The 25,609-nt window shown below is 40.9% G+C and overlaps 1 protein-coding gene across 4 annotated transcripts in view; it reads right to left on the bottom strand.

Annotated features, from left to right (window-relative positions):
- The window catches only part of SIDT1 (SID1 transmembrane family member 1), a 110,136-nt gene that overhangs the window by 63,534 nt on the left and 20,993 nt on the right, over positions 1–25,609 (bottom strand). For all 4 annotated transcript variants that reach the window (XM_019448399.2, XM_019448401.2, XM_019448400.2 and 1 more), the window contains exons 2-3: positions 4,505–4,626; positions 3,316–3,486 (exon numbers count right to left, since the gene is read on the bottom strand). In XM_019448399.2, coding sequence (XP_019303944.2) covers positions 3,316–3,486; positions 4,505–4,626 — 293 coding nt within the window. The remainder of the gene's footprint in view (positions 1–3,315; positions 3,487–4,504; positions 4,627–25,609) is intronic.

Genomic DNA, 25,609 nt, shown 5'->3' with positions numbered 1-25,609 from the left:
TATATACTATTTGTAAATATTCTGACTTAAAAAAATTAATCTTTTCATTGAAGCATAAAAAAACATATGAAAAAAACACAAGTCATAAATATGTATCTGAATGAATCCTCACCACGTAAACAACCATATACGTCCTCTTTCCTCTTCAAAGTTACCACTATCCTGACTTCCAATATTGCAGAATAGTTTTGCCTGTTTTTAAACTTCATATAAATGGAACAAAACAGTATGTATTCCCTTTGTCTGGTGTCTTTTGCTTAACATTGTGTTTGTGAGAGTTATCCATGTTGCTAGGTACGGCAATGGTTTGTTCATTTTTATTGTTGTAGAGTATTCCCTGGGATGAATAGGACAATTATATATTTAGGAGTTGGATTTATAATAAGTAGGTGTGAAATTGCATTGTCAGTCTTTGCAAATTATAGAAATTGGTACGTGTAGGGAAATCTCCTTATAGTTTTAATTTGGTAGCTGATAAGGCTGGGTTTTAGGACCATTTGGATACCTTCTTTGGTAAAGTGTCTGTTAAGCTCTCTTCCTTATTTTTTTTCCAATGGGCTTGCTTTATTATATTTTAAAAAACAGGTATAGAAATAATACAAGTCATTTCAAATAATTGACTTGTGATTTGGTTGGTTCTGTCCACTGTTGATTTGTTCTCTATTTCATTGTTTTATGCTCTTATTTTATTACTTTCTTTTACTTTCTTTGAGTTTTATTTTCTAACTTCTTGAAATGGACACTTACCACACTGATTTTCAGCCATTCTTCTTTCTTAACATATACATTTGAAGCTATACATTTGCCTCTAAGCAGTGCTTAGTTGCATCCCAGAAGTTTGGATATGTCATATTTTCATTATCATTTTTTTCAAAATATTTTCTAATTTTTACGGTAATTACTCTTTGACTCATAATTTATTTAGAAGTAAGCTACTTAATTTCCAAACATTTGGAGACTTTTATAGATATCATCTTGTAGGTGATTTCTACCTCAATTCCATATACAGGATTTCAGTTCTTTTAAATCTATCTATCAAGACATGCATTAGAGCTTGGCAACTGGTAAATGTTGCATGTGCACCTGAAAAGGTTAGGCTTTCTATCATTTTGAGATACAGTTTCTTAAATACATTAATTTGTTCAAGCTTGTTGTTCATATTCACTTGCTCCTTATATCTTAAAGGGCTAGATAGCAAATATATTAGGCTTCCAGGCCATAATGCCTCCAAACCAACTACTCACCTTTGTCATTGTAGTATGAAAGTAGCCAGAGACAATATGTAAATGAATGGGTGCAGCTATGTTCCTGTAAAACTCTAGTTACAAAACCCAGTGGCCAGTCTGCAGGCCACAGATTGCCAATGCCTGTTCTATCTAATTATGTTTTGGTCTATTTATTCTATGATCTATAGAGAAATCTCTGCAATTGCAAATTAGTCCAATTATTTTCATTCTGTAATTTTTGTTTGTATATTATGAAGTGATGTTAGCAGGTGCATATAAATTTAGAATTGATTCTTTTAGAAATATGAACTGTCCCTCTATCTTCAGTAATGCTTCTTGCATTAAGGAATATCTTGTAAATATGATACACTACAAATATGATATATACAAATATGATATATATGATATATACAAATTTATTTAACCAAAATTTCTCTTGGTTAGTATTAGTATATTTCTTTTACTATCCTTTTATTTACGTTTATATATTCTTTTTTTTTTTAATTTTTTTTTTTAACATTTATTTATTTTTGAGACAGAGAGAGACAGAGCATGAACCAGGGAGGAGCAGAGAGAGAGGGAGACACAGAATCGGAAGCAGGCTCCAGGCTCTGGGCCGAGGGGCTCGAACTCACGGACCGTGAGATCGTGACCTGAGCTGAAGTCGGATGCTTAACCGGCTGAGCCACCCAGGCGCCCCACGTTTATATATTCTTTTATTTAAGATTGTACTCTTGTAAGCAACACATAGTTTCCTTTTTTTTCCTAAATCTCATTGACATTCTTAGTCTTTTTCTTGGCATATTTGAGTCTGTTTATATTATATATATATTTTTCATTGGGTAAATGTAAACATTGATTCAATTCCTGAGACTCTTCACTCTCTGTTTCAAAGTTCTAGTGAGAAGTCTAGGTCACAGGATTTTTTTTTTTCTCCAGTATAGTTTCTGCCCCTGAGATCTCCTCATTTTTTTCTTAGAAAACATATTGTTCCAGTGAAGCTGAGTCTGGCCCTATGGGCATACAGGCTTGCACACACCTGGGTGCCAGTCTCCATCTTCAGCGGTACCCAAACTCATCAGTTCCAAGAGTCTTCCCTGTAAGAAGCCAGAACCACAGAAGAGGTGATAATGGGGGGAGGGGGAGCAGGCAAGAGCTTGCCTGTTTTTTTCTTATTGATTTGTAGAAGTTCTTTATATATCCTGCTATGAACCCTTTACAGTTATGTGTCTTTTAGTCTATGGTTTATCTTTTTGTTCTCTTAGTGAAACATTTTGATGAGTAAAATTCTAATTTTAATATAATAAATTTAACAATATTTTCTTTTAAAATTTATTTAAAACAGAGAAGAGGAAGTGGTCTGAACCCTTGAGAAGGCTTAGTCTTAGAAGAGAATGAGGCAGAAAATCCCTGAACTTTCTGGCCTTATTAAGGAATGACCTTAGTCTTTCTGTTTAAGTATTCACACAGATTTATGCAATATTTTACAAAAGCTACCTTTGGAAGAGAACAGATCCCTTGGAGATAATTCCCCCAATTGACTTTATTATATGTATGTCTAAGATGAACAGTTTGAGATGGTGAATCCCAACTGGTTTTGGTTTCAAAGGATGGTAGTGCAAGGAGAAGGAGGAAATTACCATGAGTTTTTGCACAAAGGACAAAGCCACATAACATTATTTTCTACCTGTACACATTCCTACCAGTAAGGACAAGAAAAATAGGTTAAGGTATTCCTTAGAATAAAATCCTTCAGGAGAGTGGAACTGATGCATAATGCAAAAGTACCTGGTCACCAGGGCCTCTTTCTTGGACTACAGACAAACGGGGTCCTCACAGACCCCTGAGAACAGATACACCTATGATGTCAAGCACTGTTCCACTCTGCGCCAGTCCCTACTGCTTCCCTGTTGCACAGGTTATGGCCCTGCTGCCCAGCTGTGAGTAGGTGAGTTCAGAAGGTTCTCAGACAAGACACCAAGTGCATAATTTCCTTCTTGAGTGCTGACTTGGAAAGTGGATTGAACATGCCCAAGCACAGCAGCAGCAGACAAATGAATAGAGAAAGGCCACAATAAGTCCTGCTTACTGTAGCTGGAAGTGCTGAATCTTGGTAACCAGCAGTTTGTACGGAGCCCCCAGGGGTGCCATGGAGGCTACATCTACAAATATCAGTTGCTCCAGAGGTCCTGTTTCATTGGTTGCTTCGGAGGGACATAAGGTGCGGCTCACTTCCTGGTAGTTGTAACTCCTCTGGTATCTGTAGCAGCCAATGGAAGGAAAAACCAGCAAAAACAAGAGAAAGAGACTCAGTGAACATGCAGGGGAAAAAGCCGATCTTATTTCATTTCTCTCCAAATTTGTTTTTGAGTCCTTATGTTTTGAATTTCAGACTGGACCTATTGATAGTGATTTAGAACTAGTGTCTTTGGCATAAGCTTGTGTGATGTGATAACAGGGATTTGAGTACTTCTCAGTGCTGGCCAGTTCAATTCAGTCATGCCTACATGATACTCAATGATCTTCCTAATTCAAGGAGGAAAATATACCACATTTTGAAGGGGAAACTGTCCTGGTAAAACAACCAGTTGATTTCATATTTCTACTCAAGCTTTCACTGAATGGAACATAAAAAAAGCGCCCCAGAGCCCAAGTCAAGGCTGTGAGAGTGACTATTTTGATTCTCAAATTACTCAGCCACTAAAAATGATTTAACACCATACTATGTATATATGTCTGAATGTCTTCTGGTTTTTTTCTTAGTAGTGCTATATAGTACCTTACATAGTTTCTCTGCAAAAATATAAACTTCCTGAAGGCAGGGATTTTGTTTTTCTTCCCCCCACCTCCCACTGCTGTATTCTTAGCTCTAGAACTTAGTAGTGCTTAATAAATACTATGGAATGAAGAATGCATACTCTGTGGGCATTCTGAAGAATGGAGGAGGTGTTACTCATTTACGTTGACTGATGAGCCTAACCCTATCCTTAGTGGATAATCCACTGACCCAGAGCTATAGAATATTCTGGATATAATCAAAATGCTAAAAGTTCTTCCGGTGCTACAAATCTACGCAGAGTGTTTATCTGAATTCTAAGGGGATGGAAGTTAAACATGCTCGAAATGGTCAGGCTATGTGCCATGATCATTATTTGCCCTTAGCATACAATGTCAGCATTCCAAAAGCCTGATTTGTCTTTACTAGGGAAAATGCCAATTAAGATCTAAATCACTGAAAGAAACCAAATGTAAAATTGTCCAGGAGAAGATCCACTTACAGTCCTTGGAAGAGCAGAGGAACCTGCCAGGACAGCACCGCTTTTTGCTGGCGAACCACAACGAGGACTGGGTAGTCGAGGTTCTCGGAGGAACTGTTCACATATACCCGCACAGCATTCACCTGGGAGCCAGGGCAGAGAGGGGGATAAAGTAAATCACACACACACACACACACACACACACGCACACACAGCATATGCATCATAGCTGCTACCTGACATCATCTTGGGTGAAACCAGATTCTGGAAGCTTCAAATGGCAGGCTGAATATTTCGAATTGGGCAGTCAATACAAGGTTTTGGGAATAAGTCCACAAGAGAAAAAGAAATTGAATATAAACACTACAGATTCAAATACCTTAAAAAAAAAAAAAAGACCTACAAGCTCCTCAATTGCTGACAAACTTTAATTTTGTTTTTGGAAAATCATTCTGTGCTTTAATCCAAAATGTTGTTGCCACGTTTTATTCAAGCCTAGCAGATGGCCTGATGCTCCCCTAGCAACAGATACCATAGGGGCTGAGAATTCTTCTCTTTGCCCTGCTCCGAGGCATAAATCAATCCCTGAGACAAAATGCTTTTCTACATCAGCAGCTCCATGGTTCCTTCTGAATACGCATTTCAACCCAAGGATTTAACACTATCAATGCTGTTTTAAAGACAGAAAATTGAATTGAACTGTGGCCCTCGATCTAGATAGTTTTGGTGTTTTCCTTCAGTTTTTATAATACCATAGGCTAAATGGAAAGAACAAAATAGAAAAAAGACAAGGTAAGAAAGAAAAAGTAAAACTTGATCTTTCACATGAGACTCCCCCCACCACCCCAATGTTGTATGAAAGCCTTAGTGTTCTCTTGAAAGCTTCTTTATTGGGAAGAAGAAATGAAACAAGAAAATCTTGCATTTAAGCCCTGAAGAACTATACATATTGAAAACAGAAACTGAGGGGCACCTGGGTGGCTCAGTTGGTTTAATGCCAGACTCTCAGTTTTGGCTCAGGTCATGATCTCACAGTTCGTGACATGGAGCCTTGAACTGGGCTCTGTGCTGACTGCAGAGTCTGCTTGGCATTCTCTCCCTCTTCCTCTTTGCCTCTTCCCTTCCCATGCACACTCTCTCTCTCAAAATAAATAAATCAACTTGAAAAAAAATGAAAGTTGAGGGGAAGCAGAACCACATGGATATCATATGCTACTCTTTGGTTCTCTTATATCATTCTTCATTAAACCACTTTGCTATTTTAATGTTGAAACAGTCCAAGAGTAATTACTTTGATAAGAAGCACTTGCTCATGAAGGGAACATTTCCTTGTGCCTAAACTCTACATGTTTCCATGGAAGTTATGGTGCAGCCGATAAATGCCAACACCCTACCTCTAATGCAGACCTCCTTCCTAAGTTCTGGATGTTCCATAGGCACCTCAATCTCAACCTGTCAGAAATGGAATCTATCATTCTCTTCATCTTTAATTTCCTCTAAATTTCTTTGCTTCTTGAACGGCCTCAGCATGCAGCCATTTCATCTAATGACAACCATTAGATGAGAGTCATCCTTGATTCCTACTTCTTTAGCTTTTCTCAGTCAATAGGTCATCAAGTTTTATTGCTTCTACCTCCTTCACTGTGTCCATATCCAGACTCTCCCCGCTACATGATGCTGTCATAGCTCTCGTAGTTTATCTCCTCATCAACAGTACCTTAGCTAGTGTTATCCCCAGGACTCTGCCCCCTCAGATGTCAATTCCATCTTGGCATCCTCCTATATGAAAAGGCCTTTAGTGGCTCTGGGAATTTTCTGATTTACCCCAACACCTGGATGTGCAATTGGCATCTTTTTTTAAAGTTTATCTATTTTGAAAGAGAGCGCACATGTGAATGTGCATTAAATCAGGGGAGGGGCAGAGAGAGGGAGAGAGAGAATCCCAAGCAGGCTCCACACTGTCAGGGCAGAGCCCGACCCAGGGCTTGATCTCATGAACCGTGAGCTCATGACCTGAGCCAAAATCTAGAGTTGGATGCTTAACCAAATGAGCCACCCAGATGCCATGCAACTGACATCTTAAATGAGGCGATGGGCAGCCTTGTGGGACTGAGCCCTTAACCTCTGAGATCTGATGCTGAAACCAGCTAGACCTGAACTGAACTGCAGGACACCCAGCTGGTGTCACAGTGTTACCTGATGTGTGGAAAATCCACCCATTTGGTATCAGAAGTGTTGAGTAGAAGAAAATGGAAGTGAGTTTTCCTATAGACAACAACAAAGCATTTTTGTCATGTAGTCAATTATTATTTTTTTCTTGGACACTTCTTCCATCACTTTTAAAATTGAGCTATAATTCACACACCACACAACCCACTCTAAGGTGTACAATTCAGTATTCACAGAATTATACAACCATCACCACTATTTACTTCCAGAATATTTCATCACTCCAAAGAGAAGCCCTGTACTCATGGCAATGACTCCTCACTCCCTCTTTCCCCTAATCCCTGGTAACTATTAAACTGATTTTTATCTCTATGAATTTACCTATTCTGGACTTATGGCATATTATATGCTCTTTTGTATTTGGCTTATTTCACACAGCATGATGTTCTCAATGTTCTTCCATGTTGTAGCATGCATCAATGCTTCATTTCTTTTATTGCTAAATGATATTCCATTGTATGCATATCCCACATTTTTTAAATATATTTTTTAGTTTATGGACATTTTGGTTGTTGCCACCTTTTGGCTGTTTCGGTTGTTACAAACAATGCTGCTATGAACATTTATATACACGTTTTTGTATGAATATGTTTTTAATTCTTTTGAGTGTATATCTAGGAGTAGAATTGTTACATGACATGGTAACTCTATGTTTTACTTTTTGAGGAGCTGCCAAAATGTTTTCCAAAGAGATTCATCATTTTACATTCTAGCAATTTACATTACTGGTAATATATAAGTGTTTCAATTTCTCCACATCCTTGCCAACACTTGTTACTATCTTCTTGCCTATAACTCTCCTAGTAGGTGTGAGTACCTCCTTGTAAACCACATGGTATTTTAACTGTTTACCTGCCTAGCTTTTTTTTTTTTTTTTTTTTTTTTTTTTTGTGCAAAAAGATGGTTTTATTAAAGCATGGGAACAGGAACTGTGGGCACTGCACTAGGGTTTTGAAGACTAGTTATATACTATAGAGTTGGGGGAAGTAAAGGCAAAAGGGAGGTCTCCAAAAGGACTTTCATATGCTAAAGAGTACTCCTAAGATACTGGACGCCTTGCTATTTTCCAACTAAGGATGTTTTCTCTTTAGTACGGCATTAACATTAAGACAGGAGGGAGTTCCTGGAGAAATGTTATACTTTGTGTTTGTCTCAAGTATTTGTCAATGGGATGCAGGTTATAAGGAAATTTAATGTTATTTAAATTTTATTCTTGCCTTTGTTCCCCACATCATATGGAGGGGAGGATGATACTAGGGGCTCCAGGAAACAGAGTATATAGGTCTCTGGAGACTAGGCTGTTGATAAGATTGCCTTTTTCTTGTAATTTACTAAGACATATTGTAAACTGATGGAGACTCCAGTCCTGCATGACAGTGATCTCTATCAGTTAATCATTTGTTTTCCCCTTTCCTTTGTTCTTGGGCAGCCAGGAGTGCCTGAGGAACGTCACACATATCCCACCTGGGGGGCTGGGGGAGGGTGTTGCTTGTGCTTTGCCCTCATCTTACCTTATGATCCCTCATCCTATCCCCCCTGAACAATTTTGACGCTTAAATCTTTAAAGTTGCTGGAGGCAGAAGGTCTCATCTTCTGTAATTTCTTCCTGCTGAATGGGGGCATAAAGACGTCCCTACCTATGGGTCAACATTAGCCAGTCTGGGAATGTATAGGGGAGTTTCGATAGGCGATAGGCGGAGGCAGCTGAATACATCCTGCACTCTTTTAGGAAGGTGCAAACTTTATGTTTGGTATCCCTAGTGTTGACAGAATGAATTAGCTCAGAAGCAAGCTCACTTTTGTGGTGCATAATACGAACACTCACCAGCATTATGCATGCAGCACATGATTTAAAAGCACACTTTTAGGCTGGCTTAAATCTACAGCAGTCAGAACTGAGGTACAACCTAAGGAAAGCTGTGAACTGGACAAGCTTCATCTTTAGCCTGTCTGCTCCCCTTTCTGGACCTAGAAATGCAGCCTCCTCTTCCCTTCTTAGGTACTTAGTACCAGAAGGGATTTCCCTCCATTGTTTTTTCACACTTTAAGACAGTGATTCTTAAATTTTAGCGTGCTTTTTTTGGCATTCAAATCCCTCAAGCCCACCCCTATAAATTTCTGATTCAGCAGATCAAGAATAGAACTTAAAAGTAAGCATCTTAAGCATGTTGCGGGATTCTGATGCACATGACTTGGAGCCTACACTTTGGGAAGTACTGTTCCAACGAAACCATCTAGTGGATGACCACGTTTGTCAGCAACTTGCCAACTGCCCATTATTATGATATGCACAACCCTGAGACCACCAAATGTCACTAGCATGTCTGGAAGCTGGTGTCGTCTGGGGCTAAAACTGGGTTGGAAGGAAGGAAGTCTGTAGGGAGAACAGATGTATCACCACCATGGTTACCCCATTCACTGCTCATTGCCACACCCTAATTTTATTCCTTGTCTGGCTCTTGTAATCCACTTACTTTTGTATTATTTAATAATGATCTTACTAATTATAATAAAAACAAACTCAGAGATACTGACATAATAAATTGCAGAAAAATATATTAGAGTAGGAGATCGAACTGGGCAGTTTTTTTTTGAGACAAATAAATAACGCATTACCCCCAGGAAGGGATAAAGAGTCCTGTTGAAATTTTGCTTTGCTTTTTCAGAGGCTAACACACAACTGAGAAGATTGGATTATATTTGCAGCAGTGAAATACGCCATGTAAAGGCAAAAGTGAATGAAGGACAGTGTTGACCATGCATAATGGATCGTGACACCTTGTAACAGACCATTCTTAAGAGCCAAGATTTTCCCTCCTATTGCTTTTTTTTCTGTTGTCATGAGCACCTAGCAGTGCTCCCCCCTTGCCCATGGGGCCTATGTTCCAAGACCTGCAGCGAATGCTGAAAACTGCAGATAGTACCAAACCCTATTATAGCATCTTTTTCCCACACATACACACTTATGATAAAGTTTATACATTAGGCACAGTAAGAGATTGATAACAATACCTAATAATAAAATAGAACAATATAACAATAATTGTAATAAAAGTTACATGAATATGGTCTCTCTGTGACTCAAAATACCCTACTCTACTGTACACACCCTTCTTGAGATGATGTAAGAGGATAAAATTCTCACATGATGAGATTACTTGACACGAATGACATAGGCATCATGACATAGTATTAGGTTACTGTGGACCTTCTGACCATATGTCAGAAGGAGAATTATCTGCTTCTGGACTGTGGTTGACCGTGGGTAACCAAAATTGTGGAAAGTGAAACCACAGATAAGGGGGGGGGGTTCTGTATGTATGTATATGTATATGTGTATATATATATATATATATATATATACACATACATATATACATATATATATATATACACATATACATATATATACACACACAGTATATATATATATATATATATATACAGTATATACATATATACAGTATATATATATATATACAGTATATATATATATCTTCTTTCTATGTTTTTTTTTAATTTTTTTTAACGTTTTATTTATTTTTGAGACAGGAAGAGACAGAGTATGAACAGGGGAGGGTCAGAGAGAGGGAGACACAGAATCTGAAACAGGCTCCAGGCTCTGAGCTGTCAGCACAGAGCCCGATGCAGGGCTCGAACTCACGGATGGCGAGATCATGACCTGAGCCGAAGTCGGCCGCTTAACCGACTGAGCCACCCAGGCGCCCCTCTTTCTATGTTTTTTACAAGTAAGGGGTTGTGTTATAGCTAAGGGAGAAAAATTATTTAAGTATTCTCATTACTGATATTATATAGATCACAATTATGAAAGATCTTAAAGCTTTGAGACTCCCAATTTAATCTTTTGGAACATATCAATAGGGGAAAGTTCAAAATTATAAGTAATATAATTCTGTTGCATAAAGAGGATGAAAATGAGTTTAATTTAAAATCTGGTTTGGTTTTGCTAAATTAATGAGGCTGTAGGCTCTATTAGTTGGAACATCAGATTATAAATCAGAGATTATTGGTTTCCATTATTAAGCATGGCCCTGTTTTCCTGTGTGATCTTGAAAAACAGAGTCTACTTATAAAATAGCTAAAATAGAATTTGCTTTTCCTAATGTGTGTTGTTTTAGTAACTATGTTATTTTCAGAAGGTGTTTATCTTGGGAGTGTTTAGGTTCTTTGATCTTTCCTTCCTTCCCTCCTTCTTTCCACCCTTTCCTGTTATCCTTCCACGATCTCTCCAACATTCATCAAACATCCCCTGAGTTAAGAGCACTGGGATATGAAGTGGGCATACTAAAGGCAATCTTTTTTTTTTTTAATGTTTATTTTTGAGACAGAGAGAGACAGAGCATGAATGGGGGAGGGTCAGAGAGAGGGAGACACAGAATCTGAAGCAGTTACCTTTTTTTTTTTTAATGATTATTTTTTTTTTATTTTGAGAGAGCGAGCCAGGGAGGTGCACTGAGAAGAGGAGAGAGAGAATCCCAAGCAGACTCCACACTGTCAGCACAGAGTCTGATGCAGGGCTTGAACCCAAGAAACATGAGATCATGACCTGAGCTGAAACCAGGAGTCAGATGTTTAACCGACTGAGCCAGCCAGGTGTACCTTGAAAACAATAATCTTAAATTTGGTGCTTATCACTTCTGTGTATGTATATTTTACTACAGATGGATGATAGGTAGATAGATAGGTAGATAGATAGATAGAAAGAAAGGTTTTGCTTGTTTACAAAGTTTATGTAAATGAGATCACGTAGTATGTATTCTTCAGCAACCTGCTCTTTCTCTCAATTGATATTCTTCAGTGACCCATACTGGTCCATATCATAGTTTATTTATTTCATTCTTGTTCATAATTCCTTGTGCTTATGTAAGAGGGTTCTTCTTGGGTATAAACTTAGTGGAAATGCTGGCATGTAATGTGAACCCATATTCAGCTTTAGCAGAGATTGCCAACTTGCCCTCTGAAGTGGTTGTACTAAATAACATTTTCATAAGCGATATGCAAGAGTTCCTGTTTCTCTGCATCCTTGAAAATGTGGTATCATACTTTTGAGGCTTTACCTTTCTGTGAGTGTAGAGGGCTAAACATCTTTACACATATTCTTTGGTCATTCTTCACCTCTGCAGTTGCTCTTCATATAGGCTTTACCTATTTTTCTGTTGAGTTGTTCTGTTTTTCTGTGATTTCTATATGTTCATGCTCCTGATGTTTTGTCTGTTATATATGTACCAATAACATCTCCTATTCTATGGCTCATTTCTTTCCTTCATTCATGGTGTTTATAGTTTCTTGATTTCACAGTGAAACAATAGGAGAAGCCTATATCCATAGTGGTGCTCAATGGAGTCAGGGATTCAAAATGGTGATAATACCATGATCTGACCAAGCACTGTGTGCAGACTGGGATGCAAGAAGCTTGGGTTCCAGTCATGATTCTTCCATAGCTGAGTATCCCTGGGGAAGTCACACCACCTCTATGTTTTGGGCTCCTCATCTGTAAATAGTATCTTGGGACTAGATCATCTTGAGCACCTTCCCAGATACAATAAATTTCTCTAATGAGTCAAGGTCATGTGCACAGGCAGGCAATGACAGGACCTATGTGGACAAGTCCAACTTAACTACAGTTGGGGGAATGACCAACCAGCTTCTGTGCTGTATTGCCTGACTCCCCCACACAGATAGCCACTTTGATCCTTGTGTGCCCACAGTACCTGCTTACATTGCTACCACAACATCATCACATTATGCTGTTGGTGATAACATCATTTGTCTCTCTGACTAGATCATGAACTCCTCAAGGACAAGATTATCTTTAGGGGCACCTGGGTGGCTCAGTTGGTTAGGAGTCCGACTTCGGCTCACGTCATGATCTCACAGTCCATGAGTTCGAGCCCCGCGTCGGGCTCTGTGCTGAGAGCCTGGAGCCTGGAGCCTGCTTCAGATTCTGTGTCTCCCTCTCTCTCTGCCCCTCCCCCACACATGCTCTGTCTCTCTCTGCCTCTCAAAAATAAGAAAACTAATAAAAATAAAATAAAATGAAATAAAGGTAATTGTTTTCAAAAGCTTTGAAGGAGCTGAGACTTTATTTACCCCCATTGCCACAGTTTCATTGATACTATGGAAGACAGACTTCTGGGTTAGGGACAAAGGACTTTATTCCTCTTGTCACAGCAAGCAGCATGAACATCAGCACATTTGCAACAGTTCCTCTTGCCATCAAGTACCACTAAGGTGATGTGAATGGGCCCAGATTGCTGCCCATATATGGGTAGGCTGCACAACAGAAGAGGAACCGTGAGCTTAGGGAATGCATATCTTTTAAAATGGGCAGCAAACCTGCCTCACCTTTGCTCCAGAGACTAACACTCTATCTTCTGAGGCTGTTTGCTATACAAATATTCTTGAGACAATAGTATAGAAAAAAATTCAGTCAGTGTCTCCCTGTAAGATGTGCAGAAATCAAGAGACCCATGAAGAACTGTCTCCCCAAAATGATTACTCTGGGGGATGAAGGACATCTGAGGACAGTCTAGAATCTAGCTACTTTAGGGTGGGGGCAAATAGAGAATTCTAATTGTCTTTTTGTTTCTAAAAAAAAATTTTTTTTACTTTTATTTATTTCTGAGAGACAGAGATAGAGCATGAGTGAGGGAGGGGCAGAGAGAGAGAGAGAGAGACAGGGAGACACAGAATCCGAAGCAGGCTCCAGGATCTGAGCTGTCAGCACAGAGCCGGACACGGGGCTTGAACCCACGAACTGTGAGATCATGACCTGAGCATGAAGTTGTATGCTTAACTGACTGAGCCACCCAAGCGCCCCTTGTTTTTTTTTGTTGTTGTTGTTTCTTAAGCTGAGTTGTGGGCACACAGGTGTTGCGTTATTTTCTATACTTGTTTACATATCTAAAATATTTCATAATAATAAAAAGGAAGCCATGATGTTTTACCCATTTCTGAGGGACAGCCCTCAGTTTATGTGGTCTCTTTGTTGTTCAGGGATGCAGCAAACACTCAGTTACCAACACACTCTTGTTGCTCTTCTGGCTTATTTTGTTATAGTCTATCCTTATTTTAGTGCTGGACCTGCTTATGCTAACTTCACTGATTTCTCTCTCTCTCTCTCCCTCCATTTCTCTCCCTCTCTCTCTCAGCTAGCTGCAGAACTTTGCATTGTCTTTGCTCTAAATAACACAGCTCATTTCCCCTCTGCTTTACCCTGGAAAAGAAATATGGTCAGGCCCATATTGCCCTGATGAAGCTAGCACTGCCCTAAACGGTAAGCTGCCTAACCTAGATTCTGTACCAGGCATACGAATTTCCTAGGTCTGCTATAACAAAGTACCACAAATTGGGTGGCTTGAAACAACAGGAAGGAGGTGGCCTGGAGTCTGGAGGCCAGGAGTCTGAAATCAAGATGTCAGCCAGGCCACATTACCTCTGAAACTCTGGAGAGAATCCTTTCTTGACTCTTTGTACCTTTTGCTGGTGGACATCAATCCTTAGTACTCCTTGGCTGGCAGCTACATCACCATAGTGTCTGCCTGTTGTCACATGGTGCTTTTGTTACAGAACCAGGCTGGAACGCTGGTGGAAAAACCAAGCAGCACTTGGAGATCTTGGTGGATTGGAGATTTATTTAACATTGGCAGGCTTAGAGGAGACCATTTCCTCCAAAGATCTGAGCGCCGAATCCAAGTGGGAAGGGTAATTTATAGCTGTCAGCCTCCATATATGGGCGGGGTGGGGGGGTTCATGCACATGGCAAACAGGGTAAGAAGAACCCGGAAGAGGGGTTTCTAAGGAGCTTGTTTTAGTCCCATCGGCCATCTTTGGCACATTATTCATTTCTCCAACATTCCCCTCTTTGATGCCTTTTAAAAAACTTTCAGTAGGCATCACCTTTCAGTTTTACAGGTTGTACTCTCGGAAGGCTAAGATACGTGCTGCAGTTTGGCGAGCAACAGTGTTTTCAATAAAATGTACCAGGGTATTTAGTATGCAGGAGCCAATGGTCACAAGTAAAATTGTGGAAAGGAGGGGCCCTGCCAGGGCAGGGAGCCAGGGTGCCCAGTCTGTGAGATCCCATCTTCTCCACTGACTGATATTTTCCTGTTACCTATGTTGAATTCTTTCCTTGAGTTCCTTAACTTTAGTCCTGACTGTTCCTGATTGGTTTACAAATTAGCAACATTCTTCCCCCAGAAAGATACAAGTCCCTCCTTTTTCTGAAGTGAGGAGATCGAGGGCTCGCCTATTTTGGAGGGACACTGCTGCCAGGGAGTTTATTTGGCTTTGTCAGGTTACCAGGGAGTCTGCCATCCGTTCCACGTCCAGCTTGTTGGTGCAGTCTCTCTCAGTCCAACAGCAAGAAGCAAGATCAGGGCTATGACACCAGTAAGGGGCAAGGGCTGGCAGAGTTGCATCCGAACCCCTGGGCTCAGTCCACACGTTGATTCCTCAAGCTTCTGCTGTGCACAGGCCAGCCAGCTTCTGGGGTGTGGCTGGAGCAGGGCTGGAGATCTCAGGGGCCAGTGTCTTTTTGAGGGTCAGTTTAAGTGGGTTCAATGGATCTGGATCACTTCTCCAGGTTGTGGGTTCCTCTGAATTGGCCTTCTTAACTCTGGAGTGATGGACCCATGGGGTGATAACCTGAAACTGAATCCTCTATTTGGTTGTATATCTGTAAAGTCCACCTCCAAGTCTTCGAAAGGGGCGGGTTTCTGATAACTGTCAGATCAGGTTTAGGGAAGATATGGTTTGCATATTTAGGGATCCATCCTGTTTTCTAGTTGTTTAAATAATCATATGCCCATGGGGTCTTATTATTATCCCCACAGAATAACAAGCACAGATTGTCTATACATGAAATACTGTGACAATTTTTCTGCAGTTTACCTCAAGTTGTCTAGTTTAGGTAAACAACAAACATTTAAAGACAGTCACAACTAGAATTTAATATCCATAATGGTGCATTGTTGAAACATAGTTTTTCTCTCTAAAAACCCCCCTTTCCAGAGATAGCCAAATTGAGACCAATGCATTTGTAGAACAAGTCCAGTCTTAACAAACCTGGCCTAATTATTTATATAAGCCCAGCAAGAATAGCGATTGATCATGAGGATCTTTTGAAGTTTGCTTTTCTGGAACCTTTCATAAGGAATCTCCAGGTTGAACTTTTAGTAGCCTCTCCAGGCCTTAGAAGCCAAGCCAAATACTTGCCATCAGACAGGCCTGCAATACCTGTAGAATTGGGCGAATTCCTCTTCATGAGGTCCCCAAGATATCCTGAGGTTCCTGCATCTGCCAGGAAGTGACCTTCTTTCCTCACCTGGTGGGGCTGCTGGGAGCTCTGTAAGCAAGGTATCAGGCCAACATTTCCAAGGATCTTTATGGCTCCATGTTTCATAAAGCCAACCTTAGTTCCTTAAAGTTGTCTGGTCATATCTGAGTCTATGAATGTCACTCTCAAATATGACCTTCCAGTCAAAACTTTGGTAAAATAACCAGTATTTCCAATGGTGACCAGTTATAAGATGAACAGATTCTTATTGAACTTATGCAAACAATTGTAATTGTCAGAAAGAAAGAATACTCAGAGAGTTTTTGAATTTCAGGGGAATTATGTAGAGAGAAAAGATGAATGCTTCAGTTCACAAATGAATACTTTATGACATTTTTGTATATCATAGATATCTTGAGAGAAAGTTTCCTTAATCTGTAAGAGGAAACATTAGAGAACCAGCAATATTTTTAACAAGAATCACAAAACTATAATCTTCCTCAGTTCATTTAATCACCATGTTCTTAATCCTTGTTCAATTAGAATGTAGCTTTTTAGTTCTGGAAATTCTTACCCATTATAGTACTAATCTTAAAGGTGTCAAATACCTGTATTTGTCCCCAAAGTCCTTTTTATAAATCTCCTTGAAGAAGAAACATGTTTTGGTGAGAGAATAAGAACAATTATAAATAACAAAATCTCAGAAATAGACATTGTTAAAGATCTGATGAAAGTTCATTATGATGCAATTGACAAAGAAATTCAGTTATTTCCGTGATGCATAACACTTCAAGTAAGCAGAATATTAAGTGATGACATTATACCAAAACATTAAAACTTTAGGAACTGCATATATTTGGACAGTTACAGCATTTTTACCTGTGCAATACAACCTAAGGGTTACCATTGTATGACAGTGCTTTTCCAAGTAACTTAGCATCCCAAATAAAAGGGCCCAATTGGTCAAAAAGACTTCACCTGCCATTCAAATCCTGGGAAATTTGTTAAAACCCCAGGATGTCATAAGCACATCCTAAATAGGATTACAGATCATTACAGATCTTAAAATTTTATTTACTCAACCAAGGTGGCAATAAAAGATCCCAAAGGTGAGTGTATAGCATTATATAGTTGCTACCAAAAACTAGCTCCTTTAACATTGAGAAGTTTTAACTAAGTAATCAAAGACCTGGTAGAAATGAAACCTAAAACTTTGGCTTTCCCAGAAGACAAACCTTTGTTTGCATTGTCTTATCAAGAGCAGATCAACGGTCCAAGAAAACTTTGTAATTTGAGCACAGAGAAAAGCAGAATTTCAACCTTATGCCAGTGTACTTGTAAAATTCCATTCATCTCAACCTTAGTCCATCCTGAGCACACATAAAATTCCTTTCCAAAGATTTCCCTTCATGAACCTTCTACAACTTTGCCTTCAAACTTTGTCCCAAAGCCATTTCTCTCCAAATAACCAGTCTCATTTAGAACAAAAGTACTTTCTTCTACCCTCAATAAAACTGTATTTCCATTCCTTATATCTCTTACATACCTCCTACTTTCCTACATACAGGATTGCTTTCTTTATTTCCACCAGTCTTAAGTACACTTAGCAGGATTTTAACTCTTAGGAAACCTTAGTCTCCAACTGAGGACTTAGTAACCAACTGAGAGGTGTTTACATCAGAATTTTTTTAGATGGTAAATTCGTGAACCAATTAAATACAAAGCATGTTTTCCAATAGGTATGAATAGCCTTGATTTCTTAGCAATAAGAAGTTAAAAACACAAACCTATGTTCAATAATCAAAGCTTTAGCATTCCATCCTATTTGGAAAGTTTCAGGTAACCAAGGACCTTGAAAGTTATGTTAACAATTACCCATGAAAACTTTGAGACAGACAAAATTAACTATCATTAACAAATCGCAACAGAGATAACATGAGCTTATTTGACCTTTGCTGATAACTTTAAAGATAGGTCCAACAAACTTAAATTAAACACTGAATATGTTTCACCTGTGTCCACCTAAAAGTCAATCCATTTTTCCCCATTGTCAATTTTCACCTGGGGCACCAGTGGAGGTATCTGAAATGGGTGGTCCAAGGGGGTGCACTTTGCTCCTTGACCTGGAGGGTGGGAGGAGGAACCAATGGTGCCTGAGACACTGAGGATTGTATAGGACCACACCCAAGTTGGTACAGAAACGTGAGGGGGAGGGGAAGGCAGAAGCAGCAACTGCTTGGGAATATTCCTTAAAGTCCCTGTCCCGAGGTAGACTAACCACATTTGGCTCCAATTATAGCCGTTAACCTGGGAAATGAGGGAGAATCCCTCACATCTATTAGGCAGAGGAACAGGGAGAGAGAGTCAGTGTCCCCTTTAGTCTGATTCTATCTTGGCTAGACCAATAAGGTCCCCTTCTTGGGGTTCCTCCTGATATCGGCTGGATTTCTGGGACTTTCCCTGGTTGGGACACTTATTCTTTTTAATGTCCTTCCCTTGCAGTAGGTTCATTGACCACTTGCTAAGGAGGTTCTGGGCCTCCCCCCTTTTGGCGGCTAGACCTTCCCCATCCTTTTGTCCTGGCTCTTTTGTGCATCTGGAGCAAACAGGGTTTAAGCCTCGCAAAGTCTCTTATAATAATGCCAGGGGCATGGGGGGAAATCCCCTTGCTACTAGGCATATTTATGGGCTTCTCAGCCCCTGCTCTGGTCTCTGGTCTTGGTACCAGCACATGTGGGAGGGGAAGAGAGATGGGCAGCGGTGATGGAGAGACAGGTGGGGAGGAGTTTCAAGCTCAGGGGCAAGGGGGAGGGACCCTGATGAGTCATAAGGAGGAAGAAAGATGATATCTTCCTCCGTCTCCTGTAAACACTAGGGGAGCGGTGGGTCACTTCTTTGGCTCCCTGGGTGAGTTTCCAGGTAAAGTGGCCAAAACTCCTGCCTGGCTCCACCCGCCATGGACAAATCACACCCAAGGCAGAGCATTTCGGGAAATTTCAAGCCAGGAGTTGATGCATGGAATTTGATCAGGCTGACCTGGGTCTCTGGAGACAATATGCCAGATGCAACGGACCATCGGGACATCAAAGGTTACCCCAGAGGGCCCCCACACACACCAAAAGTGGGCCATTTCAACTCACACGGGCCCCCAACATGCCAGGGGCTATCCCAATTCCAGTCTCCCCAAAACCCCTTCCTTGCTCCGTCCTGACCCCACAATGCTTCCGGGAGGCAGAGTCGCAAAGACAGACAGAGGGATAGGGGTGCCCCCTCTAATGAAGAGACCAGTCAGATGCCCATACGGCTGTGTCCCAAAGGAACTTAGGTGACGCTTAGCGGTAGCGGTCTCAGCTTTGTGACTTACAATCAGAAACTATTCTGATGCCGCCATAGACTGTGTGCCATTCACCATGGAATCACAGATAGCCCACTCAGACTTCTTGGGCTTTTGGGGATCTTAAGGGTGCCCGCCCGTGGAGCCACAGAATCGAACACAGCAGGCAAGTTAGACCGAGTCACACATTCACATTCACATACACACCAGAGGTTATTACATTCCCTCCCACAGAATTCCTACCTGTGAGACTTCTGAGGTCTCCGGGAAGTGATCAAGTCCCCTTTCCACTCTTGCGAGTGGGCCTGACTAGATTGGGCCCCAGCCTTACCAGTTCTGACATCGGGTACAGGTCCTTACCTGCCAAGTCTCCTTGAGTCTGGCGGGGATGGTGGAGTGGGGGTCAGTCTGAGGCAACCTAGAGGGAGGCTGCCAAAATTCGGGCAGGGCGCGCCTTGTCCCTTGCGATCCCTCATTCCGTCACCGCCTCGCCATTCTCCCAAACCGGTGGCAACAATGGGCCAGCGCAGTTGGGTTTCCCAAGCAGGGAACCAAATATGTTACGGAACCAGCGGAATGCTGGCAGAAAAACCAAGCGGCTCTCGGAGATCTTGGTGGATCAGAGATTTATTTAACGCCAGCAGGCTCAGAGGAGACTGATTCTCCAAAGATCTGAGTGCCGAATGCAAGCAGAAAGGGTAATTTATAGTTGTCAGCCTCCATATTTGGGGGGAGGGAGGTTTCGCACGTGTGGCAAACAGGGCAAGAAGAATCTGGAAGAGGGCTTTCTAAGTCAGAGACCAGAGCTTGTTTTAGTCCCATTGGCCATCTTTGGTGCATTACTTTATTCATTTCTTCAACACTCTGTGTGTCTGTTTCACAAGCTGATGCCCTTTCTGTGCATGTCTGTATCCAAATTTCCCTCTTCTTAGTGCAAGAAATAAAATCTAGGTCTACATATTTTTCTTCACTATGGCATAAATTTACAGAAGATAGTTTTCTAAGGCTGATTCAGGAATAAGGAATTTTAAACAGTCACATCAATAACTATAGAAATTATTTTAATGCTTATCTCTCTTTTAAAAAAATCCAGTGTGATTTTTTTCCAGGGTCCACCTGAATGACCTCATCTTTACTTGATTACAGCTGCAAAGACCCTACTTCCAAATAAGGTCACATTCATAGATTCCAGGGGTTAGGACTTCAACATATATTTTGGGGGGGGAGGGAACATAAATCAACCCTAACATTAGATTTATAGGATTTTTAAACAATGAAGTCATTCTCCAAGACTGAATCTCTCCCTGACCATCACTATCTTCAACTTGTACCCACCTGCCAAGACCCTTTGAGCTGAGTGAAGCAGGCCTGCTGGGAGGGTCCATTATGTGACTATTGTATGAAAACAGCTTCCCCTGAGCAAAGTGGCCTTGCAGTTCTGAATCCCTTTCTTTCTTTTTTAAATTAATTTATTTTAGAGAGAAAGAAAGAAGGAGGTGGGGGGGGGGGGACAGGGGCAGAGGGAGAGAGAATCTTAAGCAGACTCCACACTCAGTGTGGAGTCCAACATGGGGCTTGATCCCATGACCCTGGGATCATGACCTGACCTGAAATCAAGAGTCTGATGTTCAGCTAAGTCCCCCAGGCACCCTATGAATCCCTTTCTTATTAGAGGTTAGAAAGTCCTATTAAATGAAGCATTTCATCCCCAAATTTTCATAACTACTAGAAGGAATGAAGTTACTTTAATCACAGATTATACCTTTTTTTTTTTTTAAAGAGATAAGCATTAAAATAATTCCTATAGTTATTGATGTGACTGTTTAAAATTCTCTCTGCCTGATTCGGCCTTAGAAAACCATCTTATGTAAATTTATACCATAATGAAGAAAAATATATAGACCTAGCTTTTACTTCTGGCACTGACATCTACTATCTGGGTGACCTTGGACAAATCACTTAAATTCTCTGGGCCTCAGTGTCCTCAAGTGTAGAATGGGAACAGTAACGCCCAGGCTATCCACCTCCATAGACCATGGGCAACAGTATTCTGTGACCTGCAGAGCACCAGGCCCAGCAGAAAGCAGAGGTGTCCCACCAGGGCTTTGGGTTGGGCAGTGCTTTTCCGCTTTCACGGACACACCAATCAGTGTTGATGTCTTTCATGTGTGCAGACACACTTGTAAGTCCAATTGTCCCTGGCAAAGGAGAAGTTTATATGGTTCATCTCATGTAAGATATTAATTTCCTCTCACCATTTGGCTTCTAGCTTTCCTGGAACAGTGTATTCATCTTGTTGAAAAGAGCAGTTTACCCTTGGGAGCTATTTATTCTCTATAGTTGTAGATTCTCAGCATTTTGCATTCAAAGCACTTTTTTCTTCTTATTTTATTTATTTATTTATTTATTTATTTATTTATTTATTGAGAGAGAGAGAGAGAGAGTGCGCATGAGTGCGCTAGGGGCAGAGAGAGAGGGAGACACAGAATCCAAAGCGGGCTCCAGGCTGTGAGATGTCAGCACAGAGCCCGATGTGGGGCTCGAACTCATGAATTGTGAGATCATGAACTGAGCCAAAGTTGGACACTTAACTAACTGAGCCCCCAAGGTGCCCCTCAAAGCACTTTTCTAAGCACCATGATTTACATACCTCATCTCACCAATTTCATTATGCCAACAATAATCTACACACAAATATATATATATAAACTTTCCTCTTTAGGCTTATGATTTAAATTTTATATTGAGCATTTCAATTCCAATAAAAACATGGGAAACATTAAAGAGAGGTATAATAATTGGCAGGCCAGGAGTACAGAACAATACACAGTCTAAATTCCAGCTGCTTGGCAATGGACTTTGTTCATTCATTAAATATTTGACTCCCTGTCCTGTACCAGGCATTGCTCTGGCACAGGAGATACATTACTAGGCAATGTTGATATAGTGTGCCCTCATTGAGATCACAGGTTTGCCTACGGAATGCCAATTAAACAAGGAATTGCATTAATATTTAAGTTCCTGTAGAAGTCCATGACATAGATTTTCAGGTTGAGTATTATCCTAACGAGTGAGTAACATTAACCAGAACAAGAGAAATGTCCAAACAAAGGGAACAGTGTAGTAGGTATGAGGAAGGAGGGAGGGAAGGAAGGAAGGAGAAGGCAAGAAGGAAGTTTGAAAAATTAAGAGAAAATCAGTTTGACTGAAGCTGACAGTGTGTGAGGAATATTACAGTCCCGAAGAGTCTTAAAGCCATGTGGGAGAGGTTGGGGCTTTACTCTAAGGGCAACAGAAAGCCTTTGGAGGGTTTTAAGTGCCACCACCCATTGCCATGGCCATTTCTGGAAACCAAGGTTGCCTCTGTTGCTGCTGAACAGCTGCTTCCCTGCATCATTTGCCCCCAAATCAAAGTCTGGATTGGTAGTACCGAGGCCACAGGCCATGCTTGAATTTGGTGTGTGTGTGTGTGTGTGTGTGAAAGCAGGTGCTGCTGTTCCACTTGTGTACAAGAAGGAGCTCTTGCTCCAGCAGAGACTTATGAAATGAGGGATTTCCCCAAACATATAGGAATGGAGCTCAGATGTTAGGCAGTCAAACCATGGCCAAGTTGGAAAGTCTTTTACATGGAACACCAAGACCACTCTATACAACAAATATTCCACACAGCACACTGGGAACTGCTGTCCTACATATTTTCTTCACAAGAATGGGTGTCAAGTATATCCCAAAGACCGTAACCTATAAAACTTATGGACTGTATTACCCAATTTTATACTCAATTGTATCATTTTTTCCATGTTTTATATTTGGTCATTGTTCCATGCATTTGTTTTGTCTCTCTTGGAAGATTTTATCTATGACATATTTGGGATCTAGCAATGTATCTGACAGTACATACACTACAAGTATTTACCTTTTTTAAAAAAAATGTTTATTTATTTATTTTGAGAGAGAGAGAAAGAGCACAAGTGGGGGAGGGGCAGAGAGAAAAGGAGAGAGAGAATCCCAAGCAGGCTCCATGTGCTGTCAGTGGAAAGCCCCAAGCGGGGTTTGATCTCACGAACCATGAGATCATGACCTGAGATGAAATCAAGAGTCAGACGCTCAACCAATTGAGCCACCCAGGCGCCCCAAAATTTCCTGTTTTTATGTGAGTGGGGATAGTCCAGCTAAGCTTGCAGCTTTCAACAAGCCCTAAGAAAGCACTCCCACGATGTTGAGTAAGTGGCTGTTATTAATTCTTCAGCATTATTTCTACAAAGATTTCTTTCTCCCTATTTGTTTTCTTGTAGGGCCTCTATTATGTTGATGTCATGACTGGGTCTGCCCTCCCAATTTCTTAATTTTTCTGTTGATATCCTACATCTCTTTAGGTAGATCCTCCAGTTCTCTAATCCACTGTTCATTCTAATATCCAACCCATTGCTGAGTTCTTTATATAAAAAGTGTTATTTTTAACTCTGAGGTTTCCAGTTGGCTCCTCTTTATAACTGTAACCTGCTTTACTTTAACAAAGCCCTTCTGTCCCCATCTCTTTCAGAATATTCACTTTGCTTAGTTTAAAGTCTTATTCTTCTTGTTTGTTAATTCAGCTACATCTGGTAAAGGCCATCCAGTTTAACATCTCTCAGGTAGCTTCCTTCTGCAGATGTGTTGTTATTTTATCCTATGAGCTTGAATTCCCTGGGGTATCAGCTACCTGTGGCAGTACTGAGAACCCCAGAAGGGAGGTGTTAAACATCAGGGGGTTTAGAATAGAGGGAGGTTCAGAGAAGGAGAAAGAGGGAGAGAATCCAAAGCAGGCTCCATACTCAGCATGGAAACTAATGTAGGGCTTGATCTCATGACTGTGAGATCATGACCTAGGCCAAAATCAAGAGGGACTGGAAGGAAAGCCCCCTTAGGGTAGACAGCCTCTGAGTTGACCACACCCCTTTTACCCCCACACACGGGTCCAGTCTGTTCCCGCTCCATATAATTTTACTTCTACTCCCCATCCACACACTGTTTTGCTCCCATTGTAATAGGCCAGCCCATGAACTGTGAAGGGGGTTGAGGGGAAGGAGGGAATGCTTAGAGACAGCAGGTGGACAGCCACAGTGGTTATCCTCTGCACTCAAGCAGGCCCTTGCAGACCTTAGCTCGTGGAGCCCAGCCAGCCCTGGGCTGGGGTTGCTGGTTTTCTCTCTCACAAGGGCACTAAGGCAGGGCAGGTGGCAATCCACCTAGGCCAAACTGAGGGAGGCAAAAAGCACAACAAAAAAGCCTTCCTTCAACCTATTCCTCACCAGTGGCCTCTTACATTGTGGGCTGCCATTTACCTCTAACTCCAAGAGCTAACCATATTCTGTCTCTCCAGGGTTTCTCATAGACTTTGAATTAGTTCCTCTGTCCCCTGACCTTCCTCCGACTTTAGGCATCTCCAGACTTGCTTCCTGGGAGACAACTCCCAGGTATCGGGATCTGATAATCTCTTCTGCATGATCCCTTTTCTCCTCTTTACCTTTCCTGTCTTTTTCTATCTCCCACTTAAACTCCATCTCCTTATAATTCCCTCACTCTGGAGTACAAGTGGAGAGGGTTGAAGAGGGAAACATAATTATTTTATGGTTTGAGGCAGAATTCAAGGATCCACTCCTTAGATTTTATTTATATGCTGAGTGATTGCACTGCAGGCAAGTTTCATCTAGAGCTATTCTGAGGCCTAATTAATTAATGCTTTGAAGATGGGAAGGCACTAGAAAATTATTGTTATGGTTGTCAGAGTTATGATCTGACACTTATAAGCAGTTTTTTTCTGTAGTGGCATTAAATTTATTTTATTTATTTAAAATGTTTGAGAGAGAGAGAGCGAGAGCGAGAGCGAGAAAGAGAACATGCAAGCAAGGGAGGGGGAGAAGGAGAGAGAGGGAGAGAATCCAAAGCAGCTCCATACCCAGCATGGAACCCAGTGTGGGGCTTGACCTCATGACTGTGAGATCATGACCTCGGCCAAAATCAAGAGTTGGATGCTTAACCAACTGAGCCACCCATGCACCCCTGTAGTGGTATTTATTGCTAGACCAGTGCCATTTATAATTTTAAATAAGTATTGTCAGGATATAATTATTACTTATAGGAAACTGCTTTCTAAACAAGACAAAACTGATCGTCTGCAAACATCTTCCGAAAACAAAATTTCTTGAGGTTAGCAGAAGAGGCCTCAGGGAAGGCCATGTTTAAGAGATGAAACTATTTGTAATCGGAATGAACATGGTGA

The sequence above is a fragment of the Panthera pardus genome, unplaced genomic scaffold, assembly GCF_024362965.1.
Source record: "Panthera pardus isolate Hobbes unplaced genomic scaffold, ASM2436296v1 HiC_scaffold_16, whole genome shotgun sequence".
NCBI classification, from domain to species: Eukaryota; Metazoa; Chordata; class Mammalia; order Carnivora; family Felidae; genus Panthera; species Panthera pardus.
This window is presented reverse-complemented; position numbering and strand designations above follow the sequence as displayed.